Source organism: Haemorhous mexicanus, chromosome 5, assembly GCF_027477595.1.
Source record: "Haemorhous mexicanus isolate bHaeMex1 chromosome 5, bHaeMex1.pri, whole genome shotgun sequence".
NCBI lineage: Eukaryota > Metazoa > Chordata > Aves > Passeriformes > Fringillidae > Haemorhous > Haemorhous mexicanus.
Genome location: NC_082345.1, coordinates 28,936,103 through 28,960,674, shown reverse-complemented (window position 1 = coordinate 28,960,674; position 24,572 = coordinate 28,936,103). Strand labels below are relative to the sequence as shown.

Below are 24,572 nucleotides of genomic sequence, written 5' to 3'. Positions count from 1 at the left end.
CTCAGTCCCATAAACACAACGAAGGCACGTGATTATTAAGACAGAGATGTGGGACAGACGGGGCTTCCCTAAAAGCAGAAAAAAAAAAAAAAAAAAAAAAAAAAAAAAAAAAAAAAAAAAGGTCCCAAAGGGGAAAAGAAATAAAAATCGCAGCACATTACCCGCCTTTCTAAGCCTTCGGAAGAAAAGGGTTCATTTACCGTAGAAACGGGACAGCGGCGCCCACTCTGTCCCCTGCCCGGCCGGGCCCTTGGTCGGGGCACAGCTCGCTGGCGGCGGCGCAGCGCGGGGGGCGGCGGAGCCGGGCGGGACGCGGCTCTGCGGGCCCCGCCGCCGCCACTGGCCGGGCTTTGCTGCAGCCCCGCGGCGCAGGGGCTCAGCTCCGTAGCGGTCCCGAGAGTCCGCCGGCGGGGCCGGGCAGCCGGGCCGAGCGCGGCGGGCACGGGGGGACCGGGCCGGGATCCGCTCCGGGCCCCGCCGGGTTCGGGCTGCCGGGGCGGGGCCGGGCCTGAGCCGGGAGCGATGGCGGCAAAGGCGCGGCCCGCGGGGGGAAGGGCGCGCACAGAGCCCGCCCCGTCCCGGCCCCGGCTCAGTCCTCAACCAGGTCGGACCGCCGCCCATATACAGCGGCGCGGGGCCATTCCCAGCTTATTGCTCTCAGTGCTCCGAGTGCAGCGTCATGTCTGGCCGGGGTAAAGGCGGCAAGGGGCTCGGCAAGGGTGGTGCCAAGCGCCACCGCAAGGTGCTGCGCGACAACATCCAGGGCATCACCAAGCCGGCCATCCGCCGCCTGGCTCGGCGCGGCGGCGTCAAGCGCATCTCGGGGCTCATCTACGAGGAGACGCGCGGCGTGCTCAAGGTCTTCCTGGAGAACGTGATCCGCGACGCCGTCACCTACACGGAGCACGCCAAGAGAAAGACGGTCACGGCCATGGACGTGGTCTACGCCCTCAAGCGCCAGGGTCGCACTCTCTACGGCTTCGGCGGTTAAACTCGGTTCCTGCAACAACCCAGCGCTTCTACAACACAAAGGCTCTTTTCAGAGCCACCCACAAATCTCTTAAAAAGAGCTTGTAATCACTTTTATAATAATTAGTTGTGGTTTTGAGGTTGGGAGAAGGGGGAAGGGATTTTCTTCTTCTCAGCTTCCACAAAGGCTACAGGTGCTTAGCCCGCTTTTCTACCGTCTAGAGGGGAATATCTTTATACGGGAAACGCAAAAACCGTGTAGTGCTTGACTAGGGAGGGGCTCTGGCTCCTGTAGAAAAATACCTTCTACAAGTTCCATCCTTTCTTTCCCCCGTTCTCTTACACACCGAGCACCACCCGCTCAACCCAGATCCTCTTTCCAAAGGGCAAGGGAAGCGACACACAGGCGACAAAAAACAGAGCCGGCGGGGTAGGTCGGGGCCAGCCGCCGTGCCCGTAGCCGCTGTCGCGGCGCCACTTTTACCGCCACAGCCTGCAAGGGGAAGGGAGCTCCTGAAATGGCGGCGCTCTCCTCCCTGCCATTCGGTGGGCGGGACGGAGCGGGAAGAAGAAACAGCCAAGAGCACCCTTAGCGCCCTACGGACTGCGCACCAAGGCGCTGCGAGCCCCGTGCTCTAAAGACCCCCCCGCCCGCCCACGCTCCGCTCCTGAGGCTGCCCCTTCTCTGCGCACCGCTAAACCCACCACCGCACTGCCCCGTACACCCTCTCAGACTCGACGGCTTTAGGTTGTGAACCTCACACCGACCGAAACACACGGGGCACAAGGGAGAGGGCAAAACTGAACGCTACCGAAGGTTTGCGCTTCCCCACGGACTGTCCCTCCCTGCCTACTACATAACACAGAGACAACAGCTCTCTCCAGTGGCCTTGTAGTGGCTCTTAAAAGAGCCTTTCGGTTTGTAGGAGAAGGGCAGGGAGCTCAGGCGCGCTCTCCGCGGATGCGGCGGGCCAGCTGGATGTCCTTGGGCATGATGGTGACGCGCTTGGCGTGGATGGCGCAGAGGTTGGTGTCCTCGAAGAGCCCCACCAGGTAGGCCTCGCTGGCCTCCTGCAGCGCCATGACGGCCGAGCTCTGGAAGCGCAGGTCGGTCTTGAAGTCCTGCGCGATCTCGCGCACCAGGCGCTGGAAGGGCAGCTTGCGGATCAGCAGCTCCGTGGACTTCTGGTAGCGCCGGATCTCGCGCAGCGCCACCGTGCCGGGCCGGTAGCGGTGCGGCTTCTTGACGCCGCCCGTGGCCGGCGCGCTCTTGCGGGCAGCCTTGGTGGCCAGCTGCTTGCGGGGCGCCTTGCCGCCCGTCGACTTCCGCGCCGTCTGCTTCGTGCGCGCCATCGCAGGCCCTCGTACAAACTACTACGAACAGTAGCGAGTTGCCGCATCCAGCCCCTTTTTATAAGCACTGCGGCCCCGCCCCCCCGTTGCTGATTGGTCTAGTAGCGGAGAATTTAATTGGGTTACAGCTGAAGCCGCTCGAGCCCCGGTCCCTCCAAACAAACCTTGTGTTGTTTCTTATTTGTTAAAAAAACATCAAGGTCTGTCGATGTTTTGCTTGAATTCTGTCAATTTTTAATATTTCTTTTCCCCGAAGTTCTTTCCGAATCGTACTTGCGGCTTAGCATTTTAAGAATCGCGGTTATTTTAAAGCTTTATCTGAACAGACCAACCATCCCCCCAGACCCCACACCAAACAAAACAAACTTATAAGCAAGGAAACGAAACGGGAAAAAAAAACCCAACAAAACAAACATAAAACCACCAAGCAAACAAACAATTAAACAAAAAAAAGAAGCAGAACAAAAACCCCCCAAGAAGCAGAACAAAAACCCCCCACCATGCAAGTATTGCATGCAAAGCACCCCATTCCTTTGTTACTTCTTCCATGAGAATATAGGATGACAAAATATAAGCGACGAGTTTAAATAGAGAATAAAATATGAGTAAGCAACCTGATTACAAAAAACTTATCTGATCGGCAATTCTTGGAAAACTGTATTTTATCTTTGCCTACTTTAAGTGGCAGAGTAATTTAATTAATGAAGGCAAACGGTTAAAAAGCAGCCATGTCGGCTCGGAAGAAAGGGAAGACCAAGGGAAAAGGCTGTTTGGGTTTGGTATTTAACAGCAGGGCTCAGTATAAGAAGGGGTTAACGCGGGATTTTCAAACCTTCCCCCCGGAGCGCGGCTGTTTCCATCGCCCAATCAACAGGCAGCGCTCGGATATAAAAACGGGCCGGGGAGCACTTCCCGAAACCATTATTGCTGCTTTTACCGCGGAGAGCAGGCTGTGTTGCGATGGCGCGCACGAAGCAGACGGCGCGGAAGTCGACGGGCGGCAAGGCGCCCCGCAAGCAGCTGGCCACCAAGGCTGCCCGCAAGAGCGCGCCGGCCACGGGCGGCGTCAAGAAGCCGCACCGCTACCGGCCCGGCACGGTGGCGCTGCGCGAGATCCGGCGCTACCAGAAGTCCACGGAGCTGCTGATCCGCAAGCTGCCCTTCCAGCGCCTGGTGCGCGAGATCGCGCAGGACTTCAAGACCGACCTGCGCTTCCAGAGCTCGGCCGTCATGGCGCTGCAGGAGGCCAGCGAGGCCTACCTGGTGGGGCTCTTCGAGGACACCAACCTCTGCGCCATCCACGCCAAGCGCGTCACCATCATGCCCAAGGACATCCAGCTGGCCCGCCGCATCCGCGGAGAGCGCGCCTGAGCTCCCTGCCCTTCTCCTACAAACCGAAAGGCTCTTTTAAGAGCCACTACAAGGCCACTGGAGAGAGCTGTTGTCTCTGTGTTATGTAGTAGGCAGGGAGGGACAGTCCGTGGGGAAGTGCAAACCTTCGGTAGCGTTCAGTTTTGCCCTCTCCCTTGTGCCCCGTGTGTTTCGGTCGGTGTGAGGTTCACAACCTAAAGCCGTCGAGTCTGAGAGGGTGTACGGGGCAGTGCGGTGGTGGGTTTAGCGGTGCGCAGAGAAGGGGCAGCCTCAGAAGCGGAGCGTGGGCGGGCGGGGGGGTCTTTAGAGCACGGGGCTCGCAGCGCCTTGGTGCGCAGTCCGTAGGGCGCTAAGGGTGCTCTTGGCTGTTTCTTCTTCCCGCTCCGTCCCGCCCACCGAATGGCAGGGAGGAGAGCGCCGCCATTTCAGGAGCTCCCTTCCCCTTGCAGGCTGTGGCGGTAAAAGTGGCGCCGCGACAGCGGCTACGGGCGCGGCGGCTGGCCCCGACCTATCCCCCGGCTCTGTTTTTTCTCGCCTATGTGTCGCTTCCCTTGCCCTTTGGAAAGAGGATCTGGGTTGAGCGGGTGGTGCTCGGTGTGTAAGAGAACGGGGGAAAGAAAGGATGGAACTTGTAGAAGGTATTTTTCTACAGGAGCCAGAGCCCCTCCCTAGTCAAGCACTACACGGTTTTTGCGTTTCCCGTATAAAGATATTCCCCTCTAGACGGTAGAAAAGCGGGCTAAGCACCTGTAGCCTTTGTGGAAGCTGAGAAGAAGAAAATCCCTTCCCCCTTCTCCCAACCTCAAAACCACAACTAATTATTATAAAAGTGATTACAAGCTCTTTTTAAGAGATTTGTGGGTGGCTCTGAAAAGAGCCTTTGTGTTGTAGAAGCGCTGGGTTGTTGCAGGAACCGAGTTTAACCGCCGAAGCCGTAGAGAGTGCGACCCTGGCGCTTGAGGGCGTAGACCACGTCCATGGCCGTGACCGTCTTTCTCTTGGCGTGCTCCGTGTAGGTGACGGCGTCGCGGATCACGTTCTCCAGGAAGACCTTGAGCACGCCGCGCGTCTCCTCGTAGATGAGCCCCGAGATGCGCTTGACGCCGCCGCGCCGAGCCAGGCGGCGGATGGCCGGCTTGGTGATGCCCTGGATGTTGTCGCGCAGCACCTTGCGGTGGCGCTTGGCACCACCCTTGCCGAGCCCCTTGCCGCCTTTACCCCGGCCAGACATGACGCTGCACTCGGAGCACTGAGAGCAATAAGCTGGGAATGGCCCCGCGCCGCTGTATATGGGCGGCGGTCCGACCTGGTTGAGGACTGCACAGGGAGGCGGGGTCTCCTGCCCAGTCTCCGCCCAGCCCCGCCTTTCCTCCCCCCGCCCCGCGCGGCTCCGCTCGTGCTTCCGCGAGACGCGCCCGCGGCGCTTTGTGGGCCGCGTCCCTCGGCCGCGCGCGGCGGCTCCGCCTCTCCTGAGCGGGCCTGCTCTCGTCCCGCGCTTCCAGCAACCGTGGAATCACGGAATATTCTGAGAAGGGAGGGGACTCACAAGGATCATCGAGCCTGACTCTTAAGTGGCTGGCTCATACAGAGATTGAACGTACACTATTGCCCATTTTTGCCCTTTTTAGCACGGGGTTCTAACGAGCTGAGTCAATGTCGGGCCGCACTTCATTGTCTCTGCCCGCCGTCAGCCCACGCGTCCCTCTGCTGCTCTCCTGTCCCGCCCCGCTGCCCCCTGCGCCACGGCACTTTTGGCTCACCGTCAGCCCGAGGAGCGGAGCCTGCTACCCCCGGCCCGCATTTCGGGCTGCGGCGCCCCTTCCTCGTCCCTCCCCGCGGGTCTGCGGCAAAATCCGACCAATGCGGGGCCTCGCACGGCGCTCCCGCCTCCCCCCGCCGCTCGTCCGCCTCCCGCTCGCGGGGAGCCCCACGCTGCCGTCTTTCCCGGGCCGCGCTGCCTTTGTTTGCCTCGGCCATGGCGGCTTCACGGTTGTTTTTGTCTCCCCGGACGCTCCCACTGAGTGAGCTGCCCCTGCTCCGTGCGATGCTGGGGCTGGGCACGGAGGCCCTGCGGGTCGGTGCGAGGGGAGCCGGGAGCGAGCCCCTGCCCGGCCTCGGGAGGAAGGGTCAGGGCGGGGCTGCAGCGGCAGCGTGTAGCGCGGAGACTCCCTGGAGGCAGCTCGGAGGGGCTGTTTGGGAGCGGGACCGTCCTTTCCGCCCAGCTGGCCGCGGGGCTCCGCGCTCGCTCCCGGCAGCTGCCGGCCTCGGGAAGAAGCATCCGCTGCCGTACACCGAGATCCCGCAATCGAAAGAAAGCGTTTCGGATATCACAAACAACTGTCTGTATGACATCTGAAGGGTGAACACTAGCGAAACAATTTTTTTTCCATTGAGAAATCCAGAATTTTTTTTTTCCATGTGTTTCACGCTTTTGCAGAAAATACGTCATACCTGCTGCTTACAGTATGTTGGACTGTATTAGTGAAGTGAATGAATAAATACTGAGAGAGTTATGAGACTGTATTTCTAAATTAAGTCTGTTAAGATTTTAAATATTACTTGCACAGAATGTAGCTGATATGCCTAAGATACATGCCAATTCTTATTATTATTTTATGTCTGTTAAACATGCCTACTGCTATAAAATTTTTCATATCCTTTAAAAATTGTGCAGTTATTTATTTAAATTTATTCCTTAATATAATGTAGAGAACCTCAGCAATGTCTCAAAAATATTTCTGGGAATAATTATTCCCTAGATTCTGGGGGAAATGCAATTGAGATAGTCATGCTTTCAGTTACAGGTGAAAAAAAGGGACAAATCTTTTTATAAGTATCACTGTGAATTCCTTTTTGTTTCAAATTTAAAGAAATGCCACTGATATATACAGTATAAGGAGGAAAAGATATCTTTAATTTAGATTAGGTTTGCTTTTTTGACTGAACAGAATGAAGTAAGACTGTTAATAGACTAACTGGAAGATTTGTCAGTAGTGGACCTGCCAGGCTGGTGCCAAACATTCCCGTTTGGCTCCACAAAGTCTGCTTTGTTCTTCATATCTGAAAAATCTGTGTCTAGCTACGTTTCCTGAGGCAGTTAGAAACAGCATTCTGGTTACTTAAGAAACCTGGAAAAAATTATGCAAAATATTTTGGTATGTCAAAATTTTAATTTATTCCTAAGGCTTCCTAAATGCAACTCGAGGATCCTGGTCTAACTTTTCCTTCCAGCAGTATAACCACTGCAAGACTTGGAAAATCCCCTTCCATTTCTGCCAGAGATGGGTGATGGAGAGGCTGAGACCAGCAGCCTAAAGTAAAGAAAGCAGCTGCAAACCCCTTTCCTCGGTAGGTGTAGCACATTAAATACAATTTAACATCATGCCTTCTAGAAGGCTGCCTTGCCTATGTGTTGCTGCAGGCGTGCAGAGACACGTTTCAAAGGTGTGTCTGCTGGGGATATATTCAGTTCTTTTATGGAGCAGAGCACTTTCTTAGGCAAAAATATTTTAAATGAGATGAAAGAAAATTTTGCTGCTCAATAAAATCCGTAATAAAGTTATTTCTACTGTTGATTGGAGATAATTTTTTTTTGATCAAAGTTTAGTGTCCAATCCGCATGTTATAGATACTATATTTTCCTCATGAATTTGGGCACACAGCACCAGGGGTTAAATGAGAAAGGAAACCTTTGCAAAAGTCAGCTTAGCTAAAAAAATTAAAAACCTGTAGCTTTTCAAGTGTGCATTAATTAGGGCATTTGCCCTAGTTGCTCATTAAACTATAATGAGGAAATTGCATTTGTTTATTACAATAAGGCAACATCTCTCCATGACAGCACAAGAGGGTACATAATTAGTAAAAAAGTCATTGCATCAGTGGATTATAACCAGCTTCAAAGCTCCTCATAATTTTCTTAAGAGCTTAAGTGGCAATTTAAATCCATATCTGTATCTGCTGCAACTGTCATAATAGGTGTAATAATATGCACACTAAAGTAATGCAAGAGCTGCTTAATAGGTACATTTTTCCTAGCATTGTAAGCAGTATAGATGAAAAGGGCTAGAAAAGTTCTTTGGATATTTAACCGTGCAGTTTTAAGTCTTTTGATATATAGACTGACATCACTGAGTTATCCCTAAGCATAACTGTGTTCTATAGCATTCGAGGGACCTTGGCTGGAGGTTCAGATTTTTATTTTTGTCACTAACTCTTTAGAATGTGAAGGTGCATTGCAACCCAGTGACACAGCTAAGGTACCCTGTGATATGGATTTCCTCTTTCCTACTGCTCATTGCATATGCAAATGAGATAAATTCATTTATTTAAACTTGCTTAGCTGCATTCCTTCATCCACTGGAATTTGCCTGAAAGCTGTCTTTAACAGCAGGAGATTTTCCAGCTCTCCTACCATTTAATCCATCTGATTTACTGCATTTTTACATTTTGGACCTCATGACTTGATGGCTACACCAGGTTAGCAACTGGTGAAACCACTGCTGGCAAAGACAAATCCAGGGAATGTTCAGGGGTGGATCTAAGCGTCACAGAGGTACTGAGGTACTCCAGGTACTGAGGTGAGAAGACAAATAAGTGTAGTAAGTGTTTGGAATGAAATTCTGAAGCAAATAATGAATTCCAGGAGGAACTTGGAGGGATACACTGGGCTTAGCCCCACACTCAGAGGATGGGGCCCTCTCTTGTGCGGCCAGCTCTGACCTCCACATGCAGGAGTTTGTCCACAGAGAGAGCCAACTCTGCTTAGATACCTCTACCCCACAGCCTGTTTTCTGGAATTCCAGTGCTTTGACCTAGATACACACTTGTGGCCCAGAAAGCCCATCCTAACGTGGGCTGCAACAAAAGCAGCCTGAACTGAAGGCCGAGGACGGTGATTCTCCTCTTCTACTCAGCCCTCCTGAGACCCCACCTGGAGTGTTGCATGCAGCTCTGTGATCTTCTGGCATGAAAAAGACAGGAATCTGTCAGAGCAGGTCCAGAGAGGGCCACAGAAATTATCAGAGGCCCGGTCATCTCTCCCATGAGGAAAGGCGGAGAGAGTTGTGGTTGTCTGGCCAGGGGAAAAGCAGGTTCTGAGGGAACCCTATAGCAGCCTTTCCATACAGAAAGGCTTCTTATCAGGCTGTAGGGACAGGGGGAGGGACAATGATTTTGAACTGAAAAGAGGCCCCAGTTAGATTGCACATAAGAAAGGGTTTTTTTGCAAGGAGGCCTGTGGGACACCGAACAAGGCTGTCCAGAGAAAATGTGGATGCCTCATCTCTAGAGGATGTTATCCCTAGAGTCAGGCAGGATGGGGCTTTGAATAGCCTGGGCTGGTGATAGGTGACCCTGCCAACAAGCAGGGTTTTTTTTTAGATGAGATAATCTTTAATGGTCCCTTCCAACCCAAACCATTCCGGGATTAAAATTTTCTGACAAATATGTATGCAGAAATCTCTTCTGGAAACTAAGTTGAAATTTTAATTACCATTGCAGTTTTTAAAGAAGAGAAATATAAGGGTCAGGGGATATTTAGCTGTAGCAAATTATCCATCAAACAGCATAATAAAACCACTTCAACCCTAAAAGTGTCCACTTAAAAGCAAAACCTTTAGACACAGATACCATCTGTGGATACCAGATTAGTCTGGTGCTCCAGCAGCTCTTTTCTTTCTGTTTCTCTCCACAAAGGATCCCTGACGCCCTGCTTTGCCATAGCACAATGCTGCCTAAAAAAACCTCTCAGCTGCAGCTTGGGGACAGCGACAAGGCACAGTGGGGGAATTGCCTTCCCCCAAGCCCTGAGCACTCCTCCTCTCCAGGGCATGGAAAGGGCAGAGGTGCAGCAAAGATGAGACCAATCACCTCAGTGCAGTGTGCCACAGACCATCAGATGAGGCTTCTGGGAATGTCCTAGCAAGAGGAATCAGCCTGACAGCTTTCCTCATAATTTATAATAAAGAGATTTAAGGTTGTGCTCTGGGATGATATTTGTGCCAACAACATAGAAAACTCAATATTGCCCACTGTTAAGTGAGGCAACAAGAGGATTAGCAATGAACAGTGAGAGAATTTATGAGTGGAAAGTTTGAAAATGCCTCTTAAAACGGGAATATACTATCAGTACAAGGTGCTCCTGAATGGAAGTGTTACACTCTTACTTTAGAGTGCAAGTCTGATCAAGCAGAGGTGTAGATCAAATGCCATTATTGCTAAGGCATTCCTCATTTTATATTACATATATTTAACATATAGGGAAAGACATATATTTACATACAGGAATTACATATATTTAACATATATGTAATATATGTATATATAGGAACCACATATATTTAACACACAGGGAGCTAAGCATTTTGTAAAGAATAAAGGCCTTTAAAGGAAGTGAAGAAATCCTTTTTTCATTGTTAGATGTAGCTACATATGGGGTTTAGGATGGTCTCCTATTTATCTTCATGCTCCACAGCTTTTGCCACTCCCACCCGTGCTTTGGCCACCGTCCTGGACTCTACACCCCAAGTAAGCTGTGGAACCATGAAATGCGAGCAGAATCCCGAAGTACCAGCAATTTACTGAGTGTTACAACGAACAAATGAAACAATTATAAAAATATTAACATTTACTTAGAAACACGGGGTAGAAAGCAAATGTATCAGCCCTCTTCAGTAGAACCAAAGTTTTACAAGACCGAAACACAAGTTCGCGTCTAAGTTAAATTTAGAACTAGGGAAGACTCAGCACCAGAGCACCTTTATAAAGAAAGCAACACAACTCTTTTCTGACTACGTGGGTGGCTCTGAAAAGAGCCTTTTGTTTTAAATGTTATGTCGCACAAAGTCTGAGCGGCTTTGCTCGCCAAATTTACTTGCTCTTGGCTTTGTGACTCTCCGTCTTCTTGGGCAGCAGCACGGCCTGGATGTTGGGCAGAACGCCGCCCTGCGCGATCGTCACCTTGCCCAGCAGCTTGTTGAGCTCCTCGTCGTTGCGGATGGCCAGCTGCAGGTGGCGGGGGATGATGCGCGTCTTCTTGTTGTCGCGGGCCGCGTTGCCCGCCAGCTCCAGGATCTCGGCCGTCAGGTACTCCAGCACGGCCGCCATGTAGACGGGAGCTCCGGCGCCCACACGCTCCGCGTAGTTACCTTTCCGGAGAAGTCGATGCACGCGGCCCACGGGGAACTGCAGCCCGGCCCGCGACGAGCGCGACTTCGCCTTAGCTCGGACCTTGCCTCCCTGTTTGCCGCGGCCGGACATGCTGGAAGCGTTGACAAAGAGAGGCGGGCACGGAGTGAAACGAGACAATCGTCCTGACGCAACCGCCGCTGCCCTTTTATCCCTTCCCTGGGCGGGACGCTCCCGCGGCCATTGGCTGGAACCGGGCTCTGCCGAAAGAACCAATGAGCGGACGGATCGTATTGGGACCAATCGGCGGCAGAGGCTCGCCCGGCACGGGAAGGGCCAATCGCATTTCGCGGAGCTGATGCCGTAAATTTGCATACGCGTCTGTATAAATAGCGGGCGCTGCGGCCATTTTGTGTGCTGAGCTTCCTCCGGGTAGAACAGTGCTGTCAAAATGCCCGAGCCGGCTAAGTCCACCCCCGCGCCCAAGAAGGGCTCCAAGAAGGCGGTCACCAAGACGCAGAAGAAGGGCGACAAGAAGCGCAAGAAGAGCCGCAAGGAGAGCTACTCCATCTACGTGTACAAGGTGCTGAAGCAGGTGCACCCCGACACGGGCATCTCGTCCAAGGCCATGGGCATCATGAACTCCTTCGTCAACGACATCTTCGAGCGCATCGCGGGCGAGGCCTCGCGCCTGGCGCACTACAACAAGCGCTCCACCATCACGTCGCGGGAGATCCAGACGGCCGTGCGCCTGCTGCTGCCCGGCGAGCTGGCCAAGCACGCCGTGTCCGAGGGCACCAAGGCTGTCACCAAGTACACCAGCTCCAAGTAGGGCGCCTCGGACCGTCACTCTCAACCCAAAGGCTCTTTTAAGAGCCACCCACTTATTCTATAAAAGAGCTTTAACACAGTAGTGCTTCGGTTTTTTTGGGTATTGAAATCTAACTAAAAAAGGTAAATATATTATGTAGGTGACTAAACGTTTAAAATTTTTTCATTAGTAATTTCAAAGTCCTTGAATATTTTTTTCATTAATAGGTAATTCAAATGTAATCGCTTCTTAAATGTAAACGTCGAAATAGTTTTTCAATAAATGGAAACATTTTTTTTTTAATAAGAGACTATACTTTATAATTTGTTCTATCCAAATTAGAAGTTTCACAGTTAAAATAAAGAAACATGCTTCACAAAGATAAAAACTGTTTAATAACTTTCATAAGAAAGCGGACGGATAAATACTCGACCCTCTTTACCTTTCGTAGTGATGTTTCAGAATTGTCTTGTCCTGAAACATTTTGCCTGGAGAATGAGAAAACAAGGACTACACGACTGGGGGAAGGGAGAACCCCCCTGAAATGGGGTAGGCGCTTTAGGAGAATGAGATCTCCAGGAACGCGGGGCTTGGGAGGGAGGGAGGGAGGGAGGGCGGGTGGGCTCGCAGATAGGGAGGGGGGCACGGAGCGCTGCCCGCGCTTTCTCCCTTCCCCCTCCTCCATCCCCTCCCCCTTCCCCTTCAGCGCGGGCTTTTCCAAATTTCCCCGCGGCCCAATGAGCGGCCGCGGCTCCTCCCAGCAGCCAATCGCAGGCGGCCCCGGCGTTGCGTTGCGCAGTGCAGCGCGCAGCCGCTCCGCCTCCCGCCCGCGGCGCTCGGCGCTGCTGCCCGGCCCAGCCGAGCCGAGCTCCGCCGCCGGCCCCGCAGGGAGCGGGACAGGAACGCTGCTGGCTCCAACCCGCCTCCCGCCCCGGCAGGCGCCTCCTCGGAAAAGTAGGTCGGTGAAATCACGCAGAAATTAAGACGTGCCCCACGCCGGCGCTGGCAAGCGGAAAGGTCACTGCCAAGTAAGCGGAGGAGCCGTGCTGACAGTTCCCTGCTACGGTCACTAAGAGGTGTGGCGGTCGCATCCGTGCTGTTAGGAATCGCGGTGATTCAGAGCAACGAAAGGAACCTCCACGCCCCAGAAAGGTACCCGCCCTTAAGCAGTCCCTTTAACATATACACCCACTTTCGCTGCTCAAAAAAAAAAAAAAAAAAAAAAAAAAAAAAAAAAAAAAAAAAAAAAGCAGCCTTTAAAAAGGGTTTTCGCCGGGAATGTAAACTTTTATTTCTCCAAGTCTTAGTGTAAAACCAGGGCCGGAAGTTTAGCGTCCCATCCACTCCACAGACGATCGTCCGACACGGTTAGTGGCGAATATTTGGTTCTGCTGCAGGCACGGAGCTCAGTGACGGAGTGTTTCAGCCCTTTTGGGGACAATAGTGGGTGGCTCTTAAAAGAGCCGTTGGGTTTAAAAGTATTTCCACTTCAACACTTCATTTCTTCGGCGCTGCCTTCTTTGCCTTGGCTGCTTTCGGCTTGGCCGCCTTGGGCTTGGCCGCTTTGGGCTTCACCGCCTTCGCCTTAGCCGGGCTCTTGGCTGCTGCAGCCGCTTTTTTGGGCTTGGCGGCCTTTGTCGCCTTCTTGGGGCTCTTGGCTGCCTTCTTAGCTGCGGCGGCCGCCGGCTTCTTGGCTTTTTTGGGGCTCTTCTTCACCGCTGCCGCCTTCTTGGGCTTCTTGGCGGCGCTGGCGGGCTTCTTGGCCGCCGGCTTCTTGGGCTTGGCTGCAGCTGCTCTCTTTTTCGGAGCTTTTTCCTTCACTTCTCCGGGTTTCTTGCTCAGGCGGAAGGAGCCGGAGGCGCCGGTGCCCTTGGTCTGCACCAGGGTGCCCTTGCTGACGAGGCTCTTGAGCCCCAGCTTGATGCGGCTGTTGTTCTTCTCCACATCGTAGCCGCCGGCGGCCAGCGCCTTCTTGAGCGCGGCGAGCGAGAGCCCCTTGCGCTCCTTGGAGGCGGACACGGCCTTGGTGATCAGCTCGGTGACGCTGGGCCCCGCGGGCTTGCGGGCTTTGGAGCCGCTCGCCGCCTTCTTCGGCTTCTTGGCGGCGGCCTTGGCGGCGGGGGCCGCGACGGCGGGAGCGGCGGCGGGAGCGGTCTCCGACATCGCTGCAGAGACTTCTTCCTAATCAAAAGAAAGTAATTGGGCTACAGTAACCCCGATGCCTGAATTTATAGCGAAGCGGTGATCTGTGATTGGTGCTTTGCAGAGCCCGCCTAACTGTTAGCCAGGAAGAGCTTTTCCTCCTCCGAGTCTGTGTTTCTTCGGAGTTATAAATTCATATTTTTCGTAAAACCAGTGCCGCAAAATCACCCCAGTTTCTTCGGGAAGTGAAGAGAAGACGGTGGACTTTCATTCGGGCAAGTTTCTTGCTGTTTGGGCTGCAGATGGGAGAGAAAAGCTGTTTTAAACCCTGCGTTGTGAAGCCAGAAAGACCCCGGGAACGGCAAACTTTTGTTTTTCCTTCTAAATTAAAATAAAACACCTAGATAAAAAGTCTCCCCCGTAATGCAGGCTTACTCTTTGGGGGGTTTTCTTCAGATTAGGACAGAAACCGAGTGAGCAGCTTGAGTATTTTTGTCGTAAATTGGTTTCAAAGACAAGGAAGTAACACAATTTCATGGCTAAGCTTTGAATATGGATAAAGATTCGGCTCTCTTAACCATATCTTTAACTATTAAGGATACGGTATTTCAACATATTTTCTTGTTTGGAGAAAGGAAGAGACCTTCAGAGGAATATATTTACTGTTGAAAAGTGTTTGGAACTTGCCAGGGCTATGCTTTCTGTTGTTGGGTTTTTTTTGTGTTGTTTTGCTTTGTTTTTTGTGTGGTGCTTTATAAGTGGATAGAAAGATTTTGATATTTTTACAAATAGTCTGTCTGTAAAAGGAAGCTGTTAATGCTTAGTTAATGCCTAGAAATCCCAGAAAAACGGCCAGTTTAACACTTTCTCTGTTACAATAGTGGATGTTATTCTTTATGATTTACAAACATCAGGGGCAGACTTGGAGAGGAAAAATGTCTAGCAGGTAAAGATACACTAATATGTATTATATGCCACTTAAACAATTTTGGAGCCAGCTGAAGCATCAGTTATCACCCAATAAATTAAATACTGTGGAAATCTGGCCTTCATGAATAGAATGCTTCAATTTCAGTATAACTTAAGAGTATTTGGACACTGACTGTTGTGGTTTTGTGGGTGTTTTTTTGTTTGTTTTGTTTTGTTTTTTCCATAGATTTCATATTCCTCCAATTTTTTTCTTTAAAGGAAAAGGAAAAAAACTCACTATTGAGATTTCCATCCCAAGCCTAAGAATACTGAAATAATTTTCAGACGATCCTCTAAATCAGAATCAGTTTTAATTATCATAATCCTTCTTAATTATTGAGTTTCCTAAGGTGACCATAGAAATTAATTAAAACTTTTAAGGATAGCAATGAATTGTTTGGGCTAATTTTTTATTAAGTGAGAAGACAAAAGCCTCGATTGGTTTCTAATTAGAAAGCAGACAGAATTTTTCCCCCTTGGTTTAAATGAACAAGTTAAGATCAAACTTAATTCTACCACACTGTACTTTGTAAAAAATTGTCATGCAAAATGTCAGTGGGCTATTTCAATAAAAGAACATCTTTTTCTAGCCTGGATAAACTGAGATTCAAGATGCCATGAGATATGTTACAAAGGGCTCTGACACGCATTTTGATACTTTGAATGCTGAAGACACAAAGTTATACTTGATAGCAAGAAGTTTTAATTTAAATGAGACAGGTTAAAAGGATAATGATACAGTAGATACATTAAAATTACAAGTCAAAACAACAAACTGTGGCCCTTCCATAGTCCCTTTTATTTCTATTTTTATTTTGTTGTGCTTGCATGCAGGTGAGATAATAAATAATCTGAAGGAGAGAACCAGCAAGCAGAGATTGGAAAAAATTAGGCTTGTCAGTGCTCCTCAGTAAAAAACAGACTGAAAGGGACATTGAAGTGGGCTCTGAGATCTGCCATGCCTCTCGTGAACGTGACATTGGTCCCACGTCAACAACTAGACCGAGTCCACAGGGGCCATAGGTTTTGAAAGTTCAGTGTGGCAAGTCGTGTGAGCAGTCTGAACAGGTTTGAGAGGTAAAAAAGTGTTTGGTTTGGTAGGATGAGGGCATTGTGCATATTTTCCAGTGTAGGTGAACAAAGATAAAGCAGAATCTGGCTGTAAGTGATACAAAGGGAGCCGGGGAGTGTTGTCATCTCTCCGGCTCTGTTTAATGTGATGTACATTCTTCAGAGAATAAAGGCTGCACGACGATCAATGTGCTTTAATCCCTGCAGCTTTGACAGTTTGGTGTTAGAGCTCCGTGACTGCTTTGTTACACTTGAAACTGATCAAGGACCTGGGAGCGACCGGGAGTGGACAATAGCCGCTCCTACGAGAATGCAGCTGTAGCCCCAGGGGTGCATCCTCCCTCACATTCACACCTTTGAGCTTCAAGCCTGCTGTTAGTAAACCTGTTCTCAGCCCACCAGGAGAGGAGTTTCCTTCCTTTCCCCCATGAACAGGCCGGAGGTTAGAGATAAAGACAAGATAGAAGTTCTTGGGAGATCTTAGATCCTCCTCGCATTGGAACTCCGCCTGCAGCAGATAAGATCTCTGTCCCTACTCTGTGCTAAATTTTAAAGGCACAGAAACGTTTCTGGGTGGTTTGGGGGTTTCTTTGTTTGGTTCCTTCTGAAAGCATAAGAAGAGGATTGTGAAAGTTGCCAGTAAAGTATTTCAAGGATAGAATGTAGGACTTCTCTCACTTTTAGTTCTGGGTGCATCCCTGTAAATCCCTCGTGTTCCCTGCTCCCTGTTTGGAGTTGCACTTCTGGAGTCCTTTGCTTGTTCCTCGTAGCCTGAGACACCGGAACTCTTGGCAGCTGGCCTCAGGCATTGTGTGTCAGCATCCTTTATTGTATCTTCTCCTTAACCATCACACTGGCTCTTATCTGCAGAGAATTATCCCTGGCCTACTTCTCAGAAGGCAAAATGTTCCTGGTCTCACCATCCATTTCTGGGCAAGGCGATTTTTTTTCCCTCTTTTCTCTCTCTCTTTTTTTTTTTTTTTTTTTTTTTTTTTAATATGTTTGTGTGTGTTAGTCAAGGGAGGGGATTTAGAAATAAGAGGTGGTGTGAGAAGGGGAAGCTTTTTAGGGGTTATTCCTGCACTCTGGGCCAGGCAACGACATTTTCTACTTAATTGGGTAAAACAAACTTGTCAATTGCTTTCAGCAATTTTCACGTTTGCACTGCTGGAAATAGCTGTTAAATGCAACACTGAACCACAATGAAAATTGTTGTATTTTAGAGACTGATTATTACAAATAGCATTGACATTGCCTTGGGTGTTTTACTGGTAAGAGAAAATACGCAAAGCAAAGCAAGCATCTGAGCACGTAATTTGTCAAATCAGTGGTAGATTAGGGAACAGTTTTTTTAACCAGGCACAGAAATTTTCTTTGTGTTGACAAAATTACTTGAAAATAAAAAAAGTTTAGAGAGTGAGCTGGTAATAAAAATTGTTTCCAACTTCCATGTGAAGAGATGATATTTAAATGTGACTCATTTAATAATAAGCCACAGCAAACATTTTAATTAATTAAACAGCAAACTTTTTTCAGTATTCTCCCTGGTTTCTTTTCCAAGCACCCTGTACAATTGTTGTCTCTGTTTATCTCTTACTGAGGAACCCAAACAATTTTTTTCCCCTCTTTAAATGTGCACCCAAAACTCAGCCTCATTCCCCTGCACCTTCACACTCATGCCCAGATTTTCTTGTGTAGGTGCTCGTGCAGGTTACAGAGGAACCTACAAAATGACAAAGTATTTTCTAATGTGAGGATCTTCAAAACAAAAAGAATTCATATATAATGTAAGAATTCCTAAGACTGTGTAGTAGAGAAAATACTTAACTTTTCTTCTTGTCAAGAGAGAAGCTTCTCAAGGAAGAAAAACATTAGACAAATAAAGGCAAATAAGACATCCAGACTGCAGGAGGAGAGCAATTTAGATAAGCTGCTTAGACAATTTTAGCTGAAAGCCTGCACTCACTTAATTACAATTGCTATAGTTAGGACAGTGAAGATACAGAGAAATTGACAATTTTTCACTGAAGCATGTTGTCTTCTTTATAAATAGCAATTTTGCAGTTGCTCAAGTAATCACTATCAATATTAGTAATAAAACCACCATAACAAAATCAAAAGACATTAGTCAGGTTTCTGCCATGCTGAAAATATATTGACAATACTGATTCAGCAACTGCAAAGTTTATATGTAGGGAAGATAAAGATTCAAGGTGCCCAAGAGTTTCAGTAGTAAAGAAGCCTACATCCTTTTAGTTATGCTTCACCCAAGCTAACAAGAATATATGGACAGTTACTTCAGTGTTAGGACAATCACATCTCCTAAAAAAAGTATCTCATTTTTTAGTCTAACACCTGATTCAGTGGGTCATGGCCATGCTCAGAGAAGGATCAGCTAGAGCAGGGGGACACTAAAACCTCAATGGGGAGCATGCTCCAAAAAATTATTTCTTGGATTTAAATAGACTTTTTTGTGTTTCAGTTTGTGCCCATTGCCTCTTTTCCTGGGCAGCACTAAGAAGACTGGATCTTTGTCCTCTGCTCCTCCCACAGGATACCTGAGCACATTGGTAAGGCATCCCTCATGTGAGAGATGCTCCAGTCCCTTGATCACCTTTGTGGCCCTTCACTGGTTCCACTCCAGTTCTGCTCTTGTTTCTCTTGCACTGGGGAGGCCAGAACTGGACACAGCACTCTGGTTTCTCTCACCTGTGCTGACTGGAGGGGAACAATTGTTTCCCTCGGTACCATTTTGCACATTGTCCTTCTCCAGGTTAATTTGTGAGGCTCATGGACAGATTAACCCTGAATGTCACTCCCATGACATTTTAAATTTTGGTAGGTCCATAGAGACAGCTTCAAAAACCACTTCAACCTCTCATACAGTCCTCAGTTTCAAGGCTTGTCAAGATGAGTTTGAGGAACTCTGATTTGGCCTGGTGCTCATGCTGTATGTGACTGAAGGATTTGTTAAGGCCGGTTAGAGTCCCAGCAAAACATAAATTCCTTCAGTCTGGAGTGATCAAAAGGTGACTGACTGATCAAAGAAGTGACTCTTCTGCCATAACTGCTCAATGTTTGCCAGCCAGCAAAAAAGGGCTGTGCATTTTAATGAATGACCTCCCAGATCTTCTCTTTTCCCCCTGTAATGAGAGCATAAAGGATCAAAATATTCCTCCTGAAAGCTTCTGAAAGCCTTTGGATCAGAGATCCTCTTCTAACCACATTTTCCTTCTCTCCATCCATCCATGGGACTGAGAATCATTGCTAGCAGCAGTAGCAGTGTTGGTAAGCTTAGGTACCTCAGTGATGAGCAGGTTCTGTGTTACCGTGTTCCACAGACCAACTAACTTTGTATGGATTTCAGCTGCAGAAAAATAGGAAGCAGGTAAGTGCAGAAAGATGAAGAAACACAGGGATCTACATGCAAAAATATGGAAATGTAAGCCTAGCTGCAACTTCTACAGAGTGCCTGGAAAGAACTGGAATGTGGTATTTGAAACTGTGAGGCATGCTGTCTGTCCTCCCAGGGGTGCACAACAGAGTAGATTTTAAATTCTTTTTTTGTGATGGATATTGTGAATACTGATTCAGTCAGAAGTGCAAATTGAAACTCCACCATCCATCCAGAATTCCTCACCCTTCAGTGAGACCCAGGATGTACATGTTGTCAGATGCCATTTCCTAAGGTATCAAAGTAATTCCAGCCCTTTGTTCTGAGTGGAGGGAAATAGGATGCTGAAAGTTTTCCTGGGACAATATGCTGCAGGCCCAGCTATGCAGCCTCTCTTACTCTTTAGGTATCTGAAGAGTATGGCCAAGACCTAAGTACATAATCAGTCATTTTGGGTTACAGATGAAAGCCTTTCTCAGGTTACAGACTCAGCACACACTGAGGAAGGGATAACTCGTTGATGTTGAGTTGTAGTAATTACAAGGTCAAACAGATTCTAATTTTTATTCATTTTATATGAATGAAAATTTGAATTTACAGTACTCAAAACAGATATAAAGGAAGAAATGAAAACCATGTTTAAGAGGCTTTTTCAAAAATTAACTTCAGGAAGAGTCTCAGTACAGGGTGCAATTTTTCTCTAGAACTTGCTGATATGCTACAGATTTTCTCTCCATTTCATTTTGTGTCATGTTAGAAAAGTGTTAGAAATGACAGTAATAATCAGTAAACACCAACACTTCTAGGGCAGAAATTTATATTTAAATGTTTATGTTTGTCAACTATGAAATTAAACTGCAGTCTCAAACAGCCCAGGACTGCAGGGGTCAGTCCTAGGCCTGGTATAATTTTATTTATGTTCTGAATTAAAGTCTACCGAGCTTGTATATAAATACTGTGAGTATCAACTAGGACAAATAATTTAAGTGCTTGAGGACATTTTATGTATTGAAAAATGCTGCATAAGAGACATTGCCTTCAAAGATATGTTAGATTCTTCATCTGGAATAAACTGTATCAGCTTTACAAATGCTAGGAAATATTGCAAAACTGCTTCTGTCAGCAGGAGCTGATAAGCACCTCAGTAGATCTGGATCTTCAGATTACAGTTCTGTGTTCAAGAGCAGTATGTTTGCAGAAAAGGATCACAGTGACTGCTTCCCTGAGACAGGTGAAGATCTTTGTAGTCAGGAATGGTATACTCCTATTTGGAGTTTTAGGACTAGTTTTTAGTTCCAAATTTCAGGTAATGAGAAGTGAACAATAGGTCAATACACAGAAGGGAGAAATAGCAAATGTCAGATATCAAAAATTTTTCCCCTGATGAAAAGACAAGTGTTATTGAAGTAGCCTGACTGAAAGAGAATGCTGAAAAGCTAAACTTTCTTCTTAAGCACTTAAAACACGATGAGAAAGGAAGTGATTTTTCCTTAATATATATTGTTGAAAGTAAAGGGACTGATGTTCTTTGCAGCAAGTGAGCAGTAAGGAAATAACTTCTAACATGGAGTAGAAAATGTTACAGGGAATGACAGCAGTCTCCAAGAGGCAGAGTGCCAAAGTCTCAGAAATCAAACGGGTTCTGTTGACTTGACAGTGGATAGAGTGCAACAAAAGTTGCTCATGTCTAGGTGTGGGTAATTATCACAGAACTGTTGGTTAAAGAGCATCTGTGTGGACAAAGGAGGAATGTTGTATGCAATATCCTTGACATTTCATGACATTTTTGGAACCATCTCCCTGGTGTTCTTGTTTGGGATCAGAGGGACTACAGGCAGGATCAGCAGGCTCTTAGATGTTTGAAAATTGTCTGTAGCACAGGGCCAAGGGGCTATAGTCAACAACTTAGTGTCTGCAGACAGCTGTTTATCAAAACAATGCTCCAGGGCTGGTATTATTTAGTGTTTTCTGGAACAACCTGGGTGCTGAGGCAGGATGTACACTGAGCTAGTGTGGATAGCACAAAGTGAAGAAGGCTAGACAGGGCCAAAAGTAATACTTTCAGACAAAAGAGATGTTAATAAACCTGAGGTGTGGGCTGACAGAAATCTTGTGCAGTTTGTTGAAGAGAAGTGCCAAGGTGGGCACAGGAAGGCACTTGGATGCCATTGCCTCAGCATCTCCAGGTGATGGCTGGTCTGACCTGGGCAGGACATGGACATTGTGGTGAATTCCTTAACTGCTGTGTCCTTAAGGACAAGCTGCTTTGTCCAGTGTGGAAACCCAGGGCACTGGGAATATTCCTCTGTCTGCTCTGGGGTGCCCTGACCCCCAGGGGAGCACTGACTTTGACCCTCATTCATGGAGAAAGTTTCCCAGACTTCAAGATGGACTAGAATCCACAAAAGTGTGAAATAGTTTATAGAGAGTAGTGTAGGTGTGTCACTTGGTGAGAAATTTAGGCTTTGGGATTTTCAGTATGTTGTGGATGGAAGCAAGATTGAAGGCACAGGGGTCATCCTGGGTTTCTTCTTCATGCTTCTTCTTCCTTCTTCTTCATGGGTTTGGGTGGCATTTTGTAATTGGGCAGAAAAGTCCACATTGGGGGCCCTGTGGGGTGAGTTATTGGGTTAAAAGGGAAAATAATCCAGGTGTCAGTTCTTAATTGGATAGTTCAGTCTTAAAAGGCCTTGTAACAAGAGATTGTCAGCCATTTGTGCCTTCTAATGAAAAGCTGCAAACTCACAGTAGTGAGACTGATTTACTGGTAAGAAATAATAAACACTTGAGTCCAAACATGAGCTACCATCTCAAGTGCCTTCAACACAGACCCAGAGAAACCAACAACTGGTATTGCCACAGTCCAGAGCACGACCATGAATAAATCCCTGTAAGTGCCTGAGGTTTTCAAGTGGAATTTTTCTGTTTTTCAAGGGAGTATTGCTGTAGCAAGAGCAGAGCACAGCAGCAGTGTCTGGAGCCACTAACAAAAGGCAGCTCGCCGTTTTTCAGAGCTGGCTTCCTCCAGAAACTCATAGCCCAAGACAATGTTCAATAAATTCCTACAAGGATGCTCCCATTAGGTTTTTTGCACTTGGAAAACCATGCCCCAGAGAGACCATTTGGACAAGGCAGTACTCCAGCTGCTTTGAAGCACTTACAGCCCTGTAAGGGTTGGCAGAGTTCAGCTGAAAACTTAGTGCCCAGCCCGGCTCTGCATGAGCCCAGGCAACCAGAGGAGCTACTCAGTCTCACCTGTGCAAAAAATGTGGGGCTTACAATTCTTCCTGCATTCATCTTTGTAGCTTAATCAAAGGACAGCGCATCCTGAGAGCTGTGCTGCATCAATCAAATGCCAGTTTAGAAAGAGGAGGAAGGATTTGAGAGAAGCAAAGCTCCTGAGCATCCGTGCAGGCTGGGGTTGCTGAGTAGCTGGTTTGCTGTTTATTGTGTCTCTACCAGAATGCAGGAGCAGATTTGCATGGAGTGCTACTGAGCCCAGAGCTCCACAGACCACCCTGGAGCACTTGTTGGGTAGAGCACTCTTTGGTGTTTTCCTCAGAGAAGCCCAGGAAGGCAATGGCCATGGCCAGAGTTGGCTCAACATGGTTGCCCTTGCCCCTCCTTGCAGGTTATTGACCCTCTCACTTCTTTCCCGTATCCTATAAAAGCTTCATGTGAAGAGCTGGGTATTTCATTAACTTCCCAACACCCCAAATCTGATCTAGGAATTCCTCCATCCTTTTTTTTCCCTGGACCTATTCAACTATACCAGCTGTCCCAGCTGCTCAGTGAGCCTGCAAGAGTTCAGCTCGTGCATGGAGTGATGGGGGTGAGGCCCGTGAGAACCTTCCTCCCAGCAGGGACTCAGACAACATGCCCACAAGACAATTTGGGAAGATTTTTGCCTCTCTGTGGATCATCTGGTCTGTAAGGCATGCTGTGTAAATGGAAAACTGCATCCTCAAAGGTCAGCCTAAGATGCTGGACCAGGACAGAGGTCTTTTCTTGATTTATCAATCCCTGTGTTTTTTTCTGAATTTGGCAGCAAGAAGGAAGCTGGAAACAGCCCAAGCCAGGGCTACAGCCCAAACTCTTATCTCTGAGAAGCTGCAGTGGTTAAATAAAAAGATTAGAATGGGTCTCTCCACCTCTGGCTCTCTGAATTAGCAGGGAAAGGAAGGGAAAACGTTAAATTAGTTATCAGTGCACCAGTTATTAAACAAAATTTTTGGTATTTTCTAGTTTTGCTTGGACAGTATAAGGCATTTCTGCACTTAGGCTACTGCCAGAAGATTCCATCCAAATGGTGAATCCACACATGCAACTATTGACTTTTGTGCCTCAGTCTCAAAATCAGAGCTTTCTGTGCTGAAAAGATTTCTTACCAAAATGATGTGTGCTGATCTATTTCAGTAAGCAGAGCTTCCTAGCGTGGCTTAGGGGCTGAGCTGAAGGTGTGGTGTGTGGGCATGGGGGTACAGAGAACAAAAATACCACAGGGGTAGATTTAGTAGCTTAAGGGCTGCCAAGGAAGTCAAATCTTGTGCAGTTTACAGTCCTACCTGGAGGCAGGTCCCAGCTGATCCCATCTCCATGCTGTAGGAGTTGAGTACTCTCCACCCAGGTTCTTTCAGATATAACATGAGGAGGTTTTAATGTTCAATTTTAAATTTTCCCAGAGAGCATATTTGATGTTAGATTGTATTTTTAATGAGCAGAAGGATACTGTACTGAAATTGCAGCCAAGCATAATAAAGCATTTGCAACAGACAGTTGAAATGAAATTCTCATTACTGGTCTCTATCTGCTCAATATCAATGCTCCCCCCCTGCCCAGCCCCTGGGAGGGAATAGGTTGGTTGAAAGCATCTCAGGCCTGTTGCTATCTCCAAACTTTTCTCTTTGTTCTCCAGTTTTCACAAGCTGTATTGGGCTGATTCACGTGTACAAAGCCCATCCTCCCCACCCCTCGTTTTCATCAGGCTTACTCAGGAAGATGTTCGATTTTGCTGATCATCTGAGGAAATCTGACGATTCACTGGTGCAGCTCTCTTGTCTAAAGCCATGGTGACTCCTCCATCCCCCCGATGTTGAAATAAGCAGTTTTCCTTTTTTCCTTTCAGTGCCTTATTCCTCCAGCTCCTGGTGGTTTTGCCCTTCTCCTCTGAGCTCTCCTCTCCTGTGGGAATATGCTGCTCCATCAAAAGTGCTCAGGTTTTCAGTGCAAGGGAAGAATTTATTGCTTTCCTCCAGATGAGATCTGTGATTTCAGCATGGCAGATGACAAGAACATGGATACAGAGCAAAGTAGGGATCTGTGCATCCTGCCTCATCCACAGAGAGCTTGGGGCATTTCCATCTGCCT

The 24,572-nt window shown here is 48.1% G+C and overlaps 6 protein-coding genes across 6 annotated transcripts; 3 read left to right on the top strand and 3 right to left on the bottom strand.

Annotated features, from left to right (window-relative positions):
- The first annotated feature begins 654 nt into the window (after nucleotides 1–654).
- Nucleotides 655–1,081, top strand: LOC132327463 (histone H4). The gene has a single exon (XM_059846659.1). The coding sequence runs from the start codon at nucleotides 680–682 to the stop codon at nucleotides 989–991; it is 312 nt and encodes a 103-aa protein (XP_059702642.1). The 5' UTR covers nucleotides 655–679; the 3' UTR covers nucleotides 992–1,081.
- A 2,182-nt stretch (nucleotides 1,082–3,263) lies between these two features.
- LOC132327440 (histone H3) lies at nucleotides 3,264–3,742 on the top strand. The gene has a single exon (XM_059846636.1). The coding sequence runs from the start codon at nucleotides 3,283–3,285 to the stop codon at nucleotides 3,691–3,693; it is 411 nt and encodes a 136-aa protein (XP_059702619.1). The 5' UTR covers nucleotides 3,264–3,282; the 3' UTR covers nucleotides 3,694–3,742.
- Nucleotides 3,743–4,522: 780 nt separating this feature from the next.
- On the bottom strand, nucleotides 4,523–4,962 carry LOC132327464 (histone H4). Its single transcript, XM_059846660.1, has one exon. It carries the CDS (start codon nucleotides 4,922–4,924, stop codon nucleotides 4,613–4,615), a length of 312 nt encoding a protein of 103 aa, XP_059702643.1. The 5' UTR covers nucleotides 4,925–4,962; the 3' UTR covers nucleotides 4,523–4,612.
- Nucleotides 4,963–10,300: 5,338 nt separating this feature from the next.
- On the bottom strand, nucleotides 10,301–11,309 carry LOC132327434 (histone H2A.J-like). The gene has a single exon (XM_059846631.1). It carries the CDS (start codon nucleotides 11,191–11,193, stop codon nucleotides 10,561–10,563), a length of 633 nt encoding a protein of 210 aa, XP_059702614.1. The 5' UTR covers nucleotides 11,194–11,309; the 3' UTR covers nucleotides 10,301–10,560.
- On the top strand, nucleotides 11,270–11,728 carry LOC132327454 (histone H2B 1/2/3/4/6-like). Its single transcript, XM_059846651.1, has one exon. The coding sequence runs from the start codon at nucleotides 11,270–11,272 to the stop codon at nucleotides 11,648–11,650; it is 381 nt and encodes a 126-aa protein (XP_059702634.1). The 3' UTR covers nucleotides 11,651–11,728.
- A 1,167-nt stretch (nucleotides 11,729–12,895) lies between these two features.
- LOC132327431 (histone H1.10) lies at nucleotides 12,896–13,837 on the bottom strand. The gene has a single exon (XM_059846626.1). It carries the CDS (start codon nucleotides 13,790–13,792, stop codon nucleotides 13,127–13,129), a length of 666 nt encoding a protein of 221 aa, XP_059702609.1. The 5' UTR covers nucleotides 13,793–13,837; the 3' UTR covers nucleotides 12,896–13,126.
- Nucleotides 13,838–24,572: the final 10,735 nt, after the last annotated feature.